General features: G+C 49.1%; 7 protein-coding genes and 2 non-coding genes across 9 annotated transcripts; 3 read left to right on the top strand and 6 right to left on the bottom strand.

The window, feature by feature from the left end:
- Positions 1 to 25: 25 nt before the first annotated feature.
- On the bottom strand, positions 26 to 1,269 carry An12g06210 (uncharacterized protein; the record flags this gene model as incomplete). The annotated part of the gene is made up of 3 exons (XM_059750959.1): positions 26 to 478; positions 640 to 972; positions 1,123 to 1,269. 3 exons carry the CDS (start codon positions 1,267 to 1,269, stop codon positions 26 to 28), a joined length of 933 nt encoding a protein of 310 aa, XP_059601844.1.
- Positions 1,270 to 1,471: 202 nt separating this feature from the next.
- tRNA-His (GTG) lies at positions 1,472 to 1,555 on the bottom strand. Its single transcript has one exon. It is a non-coding gene; the product is annotated as a tRNA-His (tRNA).
- A 485-nt stretch (positions 1,556 to 2,040) lies between these two features.
- An12g06230 (hypothetical protein) lies at positions 2,041 to 2,583 on the top strand (the record flags this gene model as incomplete). The annotated part of the gene is made up of 3 exons (XM_059750960.1): positions 2,041 to 2,142; positions 2,314 to 2,398; positions 2,453 to 2,583. The coding sequence occupies 3 exons, from the start codon at positions 2,041 to 2,043 to the stop codon at positions 2,581 to 2,583; spliced, it is 318 nt and encodes a 105-aa protein (XP_059601845.1).
- Positions 2,584 to 2,626: 43 nt separating this feature from the next.
- On the bottom strand, positions 2,627 to 3,691 carry An12g06240 (uncharacterized protein; the record flags this gene model as incomplete). Its single annotated transcript, XM_059750961.1, has 2 exons — positions 2,627 to 2,950; positions 3,014 to 3,691. 2 exons carry the CDS (start codon positions 3,689 to 3,691, stop codon positions 2,627 to 2,629), a joined length of 1,002 nt encoding a protein of 333 aa, XP_059601846.1.
- A 1,440-nt stretch (positions 3,692 to 5,131) lies between these two features.
- An12g06250 (uncharacterized protein) lies at positions 5,132 to 5,985 on the bottom strand (the record flags this gene model as incomplete). The annotated part of the gene is made up of 2 exons (XM_059750962.1): positions 5,132 to 5,584; positions 5,911 to 5,985. The coding sequence occupies 2 exons, from the start codon at positions 5,983 to 5,985 to the stop codon at positions 5,132 to 5,134; spliced, it is 528 nt and encodes a 175-aa protein (XP_059601847.1).
- A 28-nt stretch (positions 5,986 to 6,013) lies between these two features.
- Positions 6,014 to 6,132, bottom strand: 5S rRNA. The gene has a single exon (XR_009468043.1). It is a non-coding gene; the product is annotated as a 5S ribosomal RNA (ribosomal RNA).
- A 475-nt stretch (positions 6,133 to 6,607) lies between these two features.
- Positions 6,608 to 7,613, bottom strand: An12g06270 (uncharacterized protein; the record flags this gene model as incomplete). Its single annotated transcript, XM_059750963.1, has 5 exons — positions 6,608 to 6,937; positions 7,019 to 7,135; positions 7,221 to 7,296; positions 7,398 to 7,473; positions 7,550 to 7,613. The coding sequence occupies 5 exons, from the start codon at positions 7,611 to 7,613 to the stop codon at positions 6,608 to 6,610; spliced, it is 663 nt and encodes a 220-aa protein (XP_059601848.1).
- A 132-nt stretch (positions 7,614 to 7,745) lies between these two features.
- An12g06280 (hypothetical protein) lies at positions 7,746 to 9,220 on the top strand (the record flags this gene model as incomplete). The annotated part of the gene is made up of 5 exons (XM_059750964.1): positions 7,746 to 8,088; positions 8,143 to 8,188; positions 8,555 to 8,673; positions 8,823 to 8,893; positions 8,990 to 9,220. The coding sequence occupies 5 exons, from the start codon at positions 7,746 to 7,748 to the stop codon at positions 9,218 to 9,220; spliced, it is 810 nt and encodes a 269-aa protein (XP_059601849.1).
- A 262-nt stretch (positions 9,221 to 9,482) lies between these two features.
- Positions 9,483 to 11,510, top strand: An12g06290 (uncharacterized protein; the record flags this gene model as incomplete). Its single annotated transcript, XM_059750965.1, has 7 exons — positions 9,483 to 9,806; positions 9,862 to 10,688; positions 10,736 to 10,965; positions 11,020 to 11,201; positions 11,254 to 11,283; positions 11,337 to 11,410; positions 11,462 to 11,510. 7 exons carry the CDS (start codon positions 9,483 to 9,485, stop codon positions 11,508 to 11,510), a joined length of 1,716 nt encoding a protein of 571 aa, XP_059601850.1.
- Between the last annotated feature and the right edge of the window lie 284 nt (positions 11,511 to 11,794).

Consider the following 11,794-nt stretch of genomic DNA (forward strand, 5'->3'; position numbering starts at 1 on the left):
TCAACACAATCAACACCACATTACCCTAAAACCCAGGACAATCAAACGCCACCCTATACCAAGTGCACTGATAATCACCCTCCTTGCAGTCATCCCAAATACCTCCCGAGGGCATGCTGTACCCATACAATCCATCACTGTACGCAATCTCGTACTTGAGATAGCAGGATGGGTAGCCAAAAATATTCTCGATGTCCACAGTATACGGCAGCTGCGAAGCCATGGCGTCTCCCTGGGTGAAGTTCTCCATGTGGCCGATGATGTTGCATGAGTGATCGAAGATGTAGGCAGCACTCTTTTGTTGGTGGTAGCATTCTACTTCGGGATATAGCTGGTATACGGCGAATTGGCAGCTGCCTGCACCTTGCGGCTCGCAGAGTTTAGCCCCGGATGGGAAGTCGTCGCTATCGGAGGCGAGGGTGAGGGTTGGTATGAGGGAGAGGATGGTTGGGATTAATTTGGTGGGCTTCATTGTGATCTGCTTTTCTATTTTCGGTTTGTGGTTCAAGTGGTTCGATAAGGCAACTGAATTGAGGTAATCTCTGGGGTCTGATGGTTTAATGCATGTGGGAAACGTATCTGGAGATCAACACAAAAAGTGTGCCCCTGTCGCAACTTATAGACTCTCTTCATGCTCACTGGAGCGGCTGATCGAGAGGCTAGTGCAGGATCAGGCACCGCCCCGAATGTATGGGGATCGGCAGGCCTAGCCAGGAACTGGGGCCAAAGGGGCCAAGGAAGGGGGCCAAACGTGTGGAGGGAGCGGGTCAACCTTATGCCCCTCTGCGCAATAATTTTGCGAGGTGCTGAACATGAACATGTCCTCGGTGCATGTTGTTGTGAGCTTATCTTGGCCGAGGCGTGATGTGCAGGATTGTAACCCTCCACAGTTTGTGATGAACGACGCTCAGTGGTTGGGCCGAGGACGTTACCCTGGGTATGATGATACGGGGCCCGGGTCTGATGGAATTGCTGGGAAAGTCAATAGGCATAAAGCCTTGAAGAATGTCATGAATACAATTATTCTGGAGTTGAAGCGGTCCAGGTGAGAAATGGACATGCTTCGAGACAGCAGCCATTCATTCAGCAAATCGAACCATTATAAGAGAATTGGCCCCATACGAGGCTGTACTCTGCCGGACTTGACCGACGGCCAGAGTGTGGAGATACGGGGAGTTGAGAACACCCGACTGGTCTATCGCTTATTAGTCCGTGTTTTTCTAGGACCCTGGCGTTGATGTTCAGTGCTCTAAGGGTGACCAAGTGCATTGTCAGCGACTACATGACATATTCATGTGGGGATGTTTTCTCGCTGTCGAAATTAGGGAGGTGCTGTCACGGAAAAGATTTCCGCTGTGGTTGTTGTCCAGTCGGACAATGTGTTACCTGTATACTGTGTTTGAAAATGGCCATGTAATCGAAACGGCATAAAAAAGGAAAAAAAGACAAATCAAGCACACACGCCAATTGTTGGCGCTGCTGGGAATCGAACCCAGGTCGAAACGGCGCTGCGGAGAACCACAACGTTTCATGATGACCACTACACTACAGCACCTTGATCTGTGACAGGCGGCCGCCATTTTTAAATTACGTACCACACAATACCCGCAACCATTAAGCTCTTACTCGACTGCACACATCTGGAAGATCAGTAGTGTTAGTGATGCAGAAATTACGAGCTGTTGACTCTCGAAATCCAAGGATAGCGCTCTAATAATTACATTAAATACCAATGCACTGTTTATCTCTTCTTTACCTTTCTTCCCCGACGTTGTATGTCACTCTTCCGTGACATTGGGTGGGCTCACAGCTTGATCAATACTAAAAGCACCGATGAGGAAGGCCGTGATGAACCATGTCCTCAACCTGCTCATTTGCCAAAGGTGAGCAATTGCACTCCCTCCAGACGACAACATTGCCAAGATGATCCCTGTGCTAGTTGGATCATAGGGATAGTAGCCAGTAGACCCCATCGTGTTGCGAGTGGAGTATTAGACAGCGAGGTGTTGACAAAGAGTGATTCAAGTAGATCTAACCGAAATGCGAGTTACGGACGAAGAAAAACAGCAAGGCGTAGAGAGCGTCGTTTTATGTGCATCAGCGTGGCGAGTTAAGGAAGGAGAGGTTGTTGTCAATTCGCAGGTAAAGAAGGAAGATGGAAGAATTTGATAGGGGAAAGTCTACACTCTGAGAAAGCCAGATAAATATTCCTTAGCCATCCACCTTTTTCACAGGCCTGTACAAGAATATCACTGTGAACCATTATTGCTTGCCTACCATGCTGCGAGTGAGTATGCTCTTTGATGTTCGGAGGGCTTATGGAGCGGGAGGAAGTACGTGGCAAGAGCAACATCTGGATCGCTCTCCCAAAGCAGCCCAAGATTAGGGTATCCACAAGGTCTGGCCACCCCCCTACGGATATGGATAGTATCATAGGTTGGAAATCACGCAGGAGTTGTAACAGGATGGCCTACTGCTCTCTTCTCTGATTCTAGGAAGACTACATCCGGTGCCATATTTATTACGCCGAACAGAAATTGGTCTCATGATGATTGTCGAAGAGTCAATGTCTTCTGTTCTTAATGCTATGCCTTATCCGAAGCAGCTAAGTGTTTTTAAATTATGGTCAAACAGGATCAACCACCTGATATTGGCTTTCCTGCATATCCTCTACAAGAGACCCTTCAATCCGCTTGACTTTTCGTCCCTCCCACCATGACATCACCCCAGCCAAAAGGGAGCTGAAACAACCTAGGCCAATGAAAAGGCCGACTCCATAGCTTGGGCGATTGTGCCGGTCATAGCACCACATAAAAGCCGCCATGCCTACCTGGAAGAGAGTGTTCAATAGCAAATTGATGATGACGAAGTCCATTTTCCATTCGCTGGTAGGCGGCGCAACCTTACCGGTCAGCGTCGTTTGGAAGGTCAATTCGTCAGAGTCGAAGGTCTGCAATCTGAACCAGTTTGCATGTCGCTTTGCAAGTTTCTCTATTGACTGTCTCGATCTTACGCCGGTGCGCAGGCGCCATTCGAGTAGCCAATATGTGTCGCGAATTCGCCATGGTGCCAGACCCCACGAGGTCAAGCAGAATAAGCCATTCAGGATCTGCGAATCTATTTCAATCCATACTTCTTTCTTCTCCTTACTCATGGATCCCACGTTCAACAAGAGAAAGAATAGCATAGCACCCCAAGCAATTACGTTAAGGCCATAAAGAGCTATGAACAAGCCCGTAGGTGTGCAGAGGAATCTCCAAGCCACAAGCGACATTCTTTTGCATGTGTCGCCCCATGAAATTGCTCCCGCAGGAACATCTGCAAAATGATTGCTATTGGGGGGAGCTCCGAGAGAAAGCTCTTGGTCCTCTACTTCCAAAGGGCCAGAACTAATCGTGGGGGCTGTCGCTCTTCGTGGAAGTGGGCCGTCAATCGTAGGTTGAGTGTTCCTTCGACGTACACAGCGAGCGTGGAAATCAAATGCCACCTCGTCGGATGATCTCAGATCCGCGAAATTTGGGGCGTGCGCGATAGCGGTTCCTGTGGCTTGCCAAACTCCCGCTGCAGGATTGAAATCAAGCAGCCTTACGGCAGAAGAAATTGAGGCGGAGCGCACTGTGCGCCCTGCCCGGAATAGAGGCATTGTCGACCGGCCTTGCCTGTCCACTGCAGCCAATTGATCATCGGCCATTGTACCCAGTGTAGGTCGCCGGAATGAAGTTGGTGTGGCCATTTGAACATAGCCCAAATACCCAACAGGGTATTTAAGCATTTCATAAACAGGAGCCAAGAAAAACCACAATCTGCGGGTCCACCGTGGATTTCACCCAGAAAGCATACTTGGAGTTGGGACAGCCCACAGGGCAATTCACCCAGCAATCGGACTAGGGGAACGCTAAAAATATCCACCTATCATACAGGTCAGATAAACTCTGTCGGTGAAGGAGTCTACTTATTTCATCTCTACATTATGGTGATGCTTGCCTTGCCGCACTCAGGAAACATGGGATACAAAGGATTTAAGGGGTCCTTTTTGTTACCTTCTTTCTCGGGTTAGCTTGACAACGATAGATGAGAGAATTAGACTAGAACGTTGAAAAAAATGAAAAAAAAAAAAAAAAAAAAAAAAAAAAAAAAAAAAAAAAAAATAGAGAAAAGTCTGCTATATCCCTATTGCCAAGCATGATTTGCCGCTCTTCAGGAGTACCAACTTTGCCAGGGTTTCTGCAGTTAAACTGTGATTGAATGGACAAGAGGCTGTATTGAGAATAGAGTTGAAATCCGGTCATTCGTTATGGAAAGGCCTACTAAAGTAGCGGATCCAGATTAGGTCTCGTTCGCTATAGACAATCGGAGACGCTGAATGCGCGGATCGTAACCGCAGTGGGGACTGGACACCCGAATATACGTATAGAAGATGTTCCGATAGGGCCTGCTTGATGGTGGGGAACGGCCGCAGTGGATTTGTCGCGAGATCCCTGGGTCCTATTTAACCTATCCGTCGAATGTTAAACTACTTAAGTGTCTTAAGTCGTGGCAGTAGCGTTCCCGCTGACGTTCGTTCTCGCTTTCATCTCCTTTTTTGGGATTTGATATTCTCTGTCTAGTAGTAACTTTTATTTACATTTCTCAGAGTTGATGGTGGCAGTGATCATTGTCTACGTGTGTCACAAACCACACTTAGGCGTAACATCGGACAAACAACCTGAATGGGCCATTCCCACCACATTCCGGACATAATCCCTCATTTAATAGTGATCCAGACCCCCTTTGGTCGCTCAGGCTTCATTGTTCCTGTGTCACAGTCCTCTTTTCCGGTTACTCACCTATTGGGCCTGCCAAACACCCATTATCGCCTTCAGCTGACTTCACCACTTCTGTTACTCATGCCATCAACGTGCCCTCGAGCGCTTGGCAGGCTAGTGGAAAGATCTCTCCAACCTGCGAATGGGAACTAATTCCATCATCCTTAGGCGGTCACTCGACTCTTTGACTAATGGCCTGTGGACCGAGGACCGGTCACGTGCTAGAAAGCAACCATGATAGTTTCGAAATAAACAATCTAATCTTGACTGTCCCTAGACAAAGCTTGACACTGAATTAACGTCTACGTACGTTACTACTACTATTGTCACGGCCCACAATAGACCCCCTCGTCCATCTCATCCATGTCCTCCCACGAATTCCTCATCTCCTCGCCATCGCCCATCATCTTCCACAGATCCCACAATGCTCGGGGCGAACACTTCATCCACCCCGGGAAACTATCATACTCGTCCACAGTCGGCCACGCCTCGAGAACCTTCAAAAACCGCGTCGATTCGTGGACGTGCGTGGGTCCCTCCGCCTCCAGGCCCTCCACCGATGCATCCGGAAGCGTGAGCAGGGACTCCTCGTCAATGACGATGCACATTCGATCCGAGTTGAAAAGGTCGCGTCGGTCCTGGTTTTCCACAGAGGCCTCGAAGTGATCCCGGACTGACTCGATCGAGGCCCCCGTGAACCGCGCCGCATCTTCAATGACGGTGGACTGATATCTGGCCCAGATGCCCTCATAGATGGCGGGGTCGACTCCGGAGGAATCCTAGCTGTAGGAGGCACACTCGGAGAAGAGCGATTTCTTGATACAGGCATCGAGGTAGCGGAGTATGGTGGGGAATGCGGCGTCCGCCTGCGTTGAGAATGTGGTACGGTAGATTGTGTATCCCCAGTGCTGCTCGGTTTGGAGTCTGTTGTGCAACTCTGCAGTGGATCCTAGCGGCAGTGCGAATGTCATTTTGAGTGTAAATAGGGAAAAGGAAAAGGTAAGCTTTGAAACGGGAGGAAAGGGGAAGAAGAATCCAAGATAGTTCACCGGACTACCTTGGCCGCTGCCGCTGTCTCGTTCCCCGGATCCTGGCTCCAGCGTACTAGAACTTTACCTGCACCCCGCAGGAGTTGTCGGACACTATGTGGCAGGAAAAACCTTCTGGTCAGGAATAGCATTTAAATGATGGAATAAAAAAGATCAAAAACATACAACAGAAGGGATTCGCTGGTGGTCACCCACCCAACTACTAACCTCCCGGCGTGTGGCTTAAGTACGGCTGAGCGGACGGGAAGCCCTGTTTTCCACACCCTGTGGTCGTATGTGCTTCTTCTATCTTTGAGAGAAATTCTTATAGTACGACTTGAAGTATATTCGTTGAATGGGAGGATATTGTCCATTCCTGGTAGTGTAGGATTGTCAAACATTGACAGAACAACTACCGTGATCATCTGTGTCCATCACTCGTCGCAGAAAGAAGATAAAAATACCACACTGAATGAGGCACCGTACCTCCGCCGATACAGAAAGCTAACAAAAACTTGAAGCTGGACAACTCCATAGTAACTGTAAGAACGTTTTAAACTTGGGTTCTTGGTCTGATCGAGACTAGAGCTCATATATATAGGAGATGGGAGACAAGAAGAAGAAACCGCGCTTTACATCATGCAATGTAATGGCTTACTAGCGTGAAGAGACGAAGCAACAGTCACAGTCTAGGAGTTTCATGAATGAACTTCTTCAATAGTATCATGGAAACAAACAACCCAGCTAGATCCACAATCAACCACCATGCAACTACTACCAGACCTGCTGTAATATAGGGGTAAATGTAACACCAGCGGCCGTGCATGCTTGTATCAAAGAATCCACTGGCTTGTTCCCTACATCTTCAGCTTCGATTATGAGTTCTTCGAGCCGAGGAAGCCAGTCCCGCCTCTGCACCACATCTAACAGCTCCGACAGAAGACTACGATCATCCTCCTCGACAACATGCCCAATCTTCAGTCGCTGAATAGAGACAGGAGGTGCTCTAAGGAGTCGTGTGTGGTGTTGCACTGCCCTACCATGCAAGGCCAGTCGGAGCAGATGGGCATGTCGGACGGCAAGATCCTGGAGAATGGTGAATTCCTGCAGAGAACCAATGGTCCACTCTCATCAACCATATCACCCCCCTCTCTGGCAAGCATCTTTGTTGCTCCGAAATGAAACGTCTTCAGTGTCCATCGGAAACGAATGAGGTGCCGGCAGATTTACAAAGCATGAAACCGACGGTTTCCCGGGTTCATCATCCCGACGCAAGGCTAGCGTGATCGTCGGGTGTTCTAGCTGAGTGCACGCATAGAGCCGGTCAAACAGCCTTTTGGTTCACTAGACTTTATCAGCAGTGTTCTTACGGACGGGACGAGCTGACCGGGTTGTCACGAGTGGAGAATTCCCCGTAGTTGCCTGCCTGGCTCTTTCCCTCCCGACACACAGTCTCATCTTCCCTGCTAGAATATCATTCATAATCTGTCACATCATTCACTTATCAGACTCCAGACTCTTTGTTATATTATCGATTCATTCTGATCATTATTATTCTACCTACGTGGAATTATGTTGAGACATCCACTGCAGCCAGACAGCTGTCAGCTGATTCTTAATCTTTTCTTTCTGCGTGGTCTCTGACCACTACCTCTTCTAACAACCAACCACACTCTTGAGATTATATATCTTTGACCCTTCGTCTTGACAAATTACGATAACGCGAATACGTGTCTGAGTGCGCCAGCGGCGATCCATCTTCCACCAGACCGAGTGGCATATTATATTACAGACCGTTGATGTGCCTTTGCTCCATATTACTTTCTTCTGCCCTCATTCTACTCATCAACGAACTTAACCAATTAAATGAGAACGGCTGGACCTAAGCTCTCGTTGGAAGAACGGCGGAGAGATGAGATTATGCTCTTTCTCCCCTGTTCAGGCCTTAGAGTCCCTCGACCCAGGTATCTTCATGGCTGGTCAGGAATATTGTGTAGCCGGCAGTCTTTCGTCAAGGGGGCCAACTGTGAGCTTCTCGTCTCTCACCACTTCCACTCCCACCATCACCATTTCAACATTTCCCACTCTGTTCATGATTTCTCTCTCTCCTCCTTCTTCTCCTCCTTTGGTCCCATACCAGCCCCAACAAACGGGCACTGCCACCAACTGCGACCGATATTACCTCGCTGAAACTGGTGACACGTGCGGCAAGATCGAAGCCCAATTCGACGTCAGCACAAGCGACTGGAATCCAGGTGTGGCGTGTGTGTTATCATGGCGTCATGCATAAGTAGTAATGGAAATAACAGCAGCGACCGACACCCAGTGGGCCGGTTGGAGGAGTGATGGTATCAGGTCAACACGAAATTCACTCTATAAGTGCCTCGCTATGATGGGAACCACAGATTGGGCTACCGGCCTGCAAAAGAACAAGGCAATTCCTGGCCTTTGATTACGGTTGATTGAGAAAAACTATCACATTGAGGGAGCTGTGGCTACGAAGATACAGTCTCTTTTGTTAGACGACCGTCGTGAATGCAGAATGTCTGTCTGATAAATCCATTGTACTCTAGACAACATCCGCCACTTTAGGTATTGCAATTTCTTTGTCTCGAAGATTTATCTTTTCAGCATCGCCCTTGCTCTCCACCCCTTAGCTTATTACTGACGCTTTAAAATTACACTCTCGTTCTAATTTATATCTTTTGTTATCACATCCAGTCCGCTAGTGATTCCTCTATCCAATGTCTTCAGCGGTCGTTACCACGGCGTAAGCATGCCTATTCCTAACTCAGATCAAAGAAGTAGCCACCAAATTGCTGAGAGATATCCTGACCCAGGTCTTCCATGACTTGACAGGATCAGAATTAGACAGCTCAAAGTTAATTGTGGCCTAGTCCGGCATGCTCTGCTACGGTGCCGGCGGCTATTGTTTACTATCCAAAGCCCCACCGCACCTGATGCCTCTTAGGCCTCGTTAATTCTATAGACTACAGAGTCCTCGTACGGATCGGAAGGCATCTTCGGGGCTTTTCACGACGTATCATGTTCCGCTACCCAGTCTTTCACGGAACCTGGTCAAGAAATGACTTTCTTCGCCAATACAACGCACAGCAAAAATTGCGCCATTCCTACAATTAGGTGTCAGGTAAACAGATCAGAATCCACACTCTTACCACTCTAGAAGCGATCAGGCTCTCATCTGCTGACAGACTGCTGGTCCATCAGGTGACTTGTATTGATTTCCCCGCGTTTTCCGGCCCCATCCCAATTAGGCAATACAGCAGCCGATCCCTCCTTCACCGTCAGCCGCAAACGATGATGACTGCTACAATTCTTCAATCCCAATCAGTGCATCGTCTTGAAAGCACAGCTTATTGGGTGTGACTGAGCACCATTGGTCACCTTAACAATTCATTTTTCACAGATTCAGAGCTCTTAGACACTCGTCGATCAATAACCAAAGAGTAATTCGCTTCTAGAAGCCTGTGATCACCCTTCATGATCCCCCAACGACCCTGAAGATCCCGATAATCTCATCAAACCTCGGATACCCAGTAAGGCGAACCACGGACCATCCCAAATTGTGTGCGTCGATCCTCAAAGGGTGAAATTTGACTTCCCATTTATCAGACCACATCACCCAGCCATGAAGGCCTGGCAAACCAACTATTACTACCTGCGTGCCTGCGGGCGGCGATCATCATCAAACGCCTGGAGTGTCGCCCAACGACCATCCTCACTAAGAGTCAGGGGGGGATATCAACATCGAGCAAACTATGCAACTAATCCGCAACACCCCCCGAGGCAGCAGTCGACCACGTTGCCCATCCTGGGGACGATTGTCGCTACTGCGGCTGTCACGCTCCTTGCGTCTGAGGCTTGGCGCGGAAGGACGGCCAACAGACCCGAAGATGCTATTAGAGATGTGCAGTCCGGATCAAAATATGCGGATGTTCCGACGATGCTTCGGGTATGTAGCAGAATCACAGCTGAACGAAGAAAAAAGTATTAATCGCGAGACTCAGGCCGTCGAGGAGATTAAGACAATTATCAGACCCGATAATGTAAGCGTGGACGCCGACGACATTGAACTTCACGGATACTCCGAATGGTCCACGTCCAACACCACCGCACGACCAATTGCAGTCCTTAGTCCAGCCACCACGGAGGAAGTATCCGCGATCGCTAAAATATGCACCAAGTACAAGGTTCCTATGGTGCCGTTCGGCGCCGGATCAAGCGTCGAAGGGAACTTCGCTGCTCCCCACTCGGGTGTTTGTATCGACCTGTCACGGATGAACAAAGTCATTGAGCTGTACGATCAGGACATGAATGTGACGGTTCAAGCAGGTGTGCGATGGACCGATCTAAACGAGGAGATCAAGTCTACTGGGCTGTTCCTACCCATGGACCCCAGCCCTACTGCGTATGTGGGAGGAATGGTCGCGACCAATTGCAGTGGCACGAATGCTATGCGCTACGGGACGATGAAGGACTGGGTGGTTAATCTCACTGTCGTGCTTCCGGATGGTACAGTGATCAAGACGAAACGGCGACCGCGCAAGTCTTCTGCTGGGTATAATCTGAATGCACTCTTTACTGGATCCGAAGGGACACTGGGGATCATCACGGAGGCTACGCTCAAACTTGCGATCATTCCTGAGGACAGTAGTGTTGGGATTGCCACATTTCCCACGTTCGGTGACGCAACGGCCGCAGCATCGAAGTTGATCCGTGATGGGGTTCCCCTCGCTGCGTTGGAATTCATGGACGACGTGCAGATGAAGATCATCAACCAGAACGGTGGTGCAGGTGGAAGATTCTGGTCCGAAGCGCCGACACTCTTCTTGAAGTAAGATCAATATTGGCTGGTATTGCAATAGTCCGCTGATAGTCAAGGTTCACCGGATCCCGCCCCGCGATTGACGACAGCGTCCAACGCACCAAATCCATCCTAACCAACAACAAGGGCAATGAGCTAGTGTTCGCAAAGTCCCGAGAGGAAGGTGATAACTTGTGGTCTGCGAGGAAGCAGTCCCTCTGGGCCATGCTGGCTGTGAGACCCGAAGGAACCGAAATCTGGTCTACGGATGTGGCTGTACCGATCTCGCGACTGGCTGAGATCGTTGGTAGGTGGACAACGAGCAGGATTATCGATCAACAAGTATTGACGTGATCTCCAGAGCTATCAAAAGCCGAGTCCAGTGATCTGGGCCTGTTCTCCACGGTTCTAGGACATGTCGGAGACGGCAACTTCCACCAAGCCGTGATGTACAATCCCCAGAGTCCCGAGCAATATCAGGCTGTCAAGGCGTGTGTCTCGAGAATGATGAAACGGGCGCTTGAAATGGAGGGAACGATTTCTGTAAGTGTTATCATTCCTAATTCGTCTTCGAACGGGTGTCTGACTGTAACAGGGCGAACATGGCATCGGATTAGGAAAGAAGGTCAGTAATCTTTTACTCCAGCATATCACATCCCCAACGCTAACATGCACCAGGCCTATCTCGAGGAGGAACTCGGTACACCGACGATGCAACTAATGAGAGGACTGAAACGCAGCGTTGATCCTCAGTAAGGTTACCTGTGTTGCCCATCTGACAATTGCTTACTAATCAATTCTAGCTGGCTCATGAACCCCGGAAAGGTCTTTGACGAGCACTATGAAGGATAGAATCGTATATTCCCAGTTTGGGGCTCAATGTACACCCCAAAACATGATGGCATGATCTTGAGGCTGCAGTAAACACCTCGGCACAAGTCTAGGTGACAGTGTAGGTTTCAAGAGATCCGTGTGGATCGATCCACACCTGATTGCTAAGCAGAATGGAGCGATATTGATTACATACGATCCTCATAGTCTACCTCATCGATGAATCTACGTAGCAACCTCCAGGCCAGTAGTAGTAAATGCATGCGCATTGCAACTGACTGGTGACAGATCAGGCCAACCACGGG

The sequence above is a fragment of the Aspergillus niger genome (genome assembly GCF_000002855.4).
Source record: "Aspergillus niger supercontig An12".
In the NCBI taxonomy this organism is placed as follows: Eukaryota; Fungi; Ascomycota; class Eurotiomycetes; order Eurotiales; family Aspergillaceae; genus Aspergillus; species Aspergillus niger.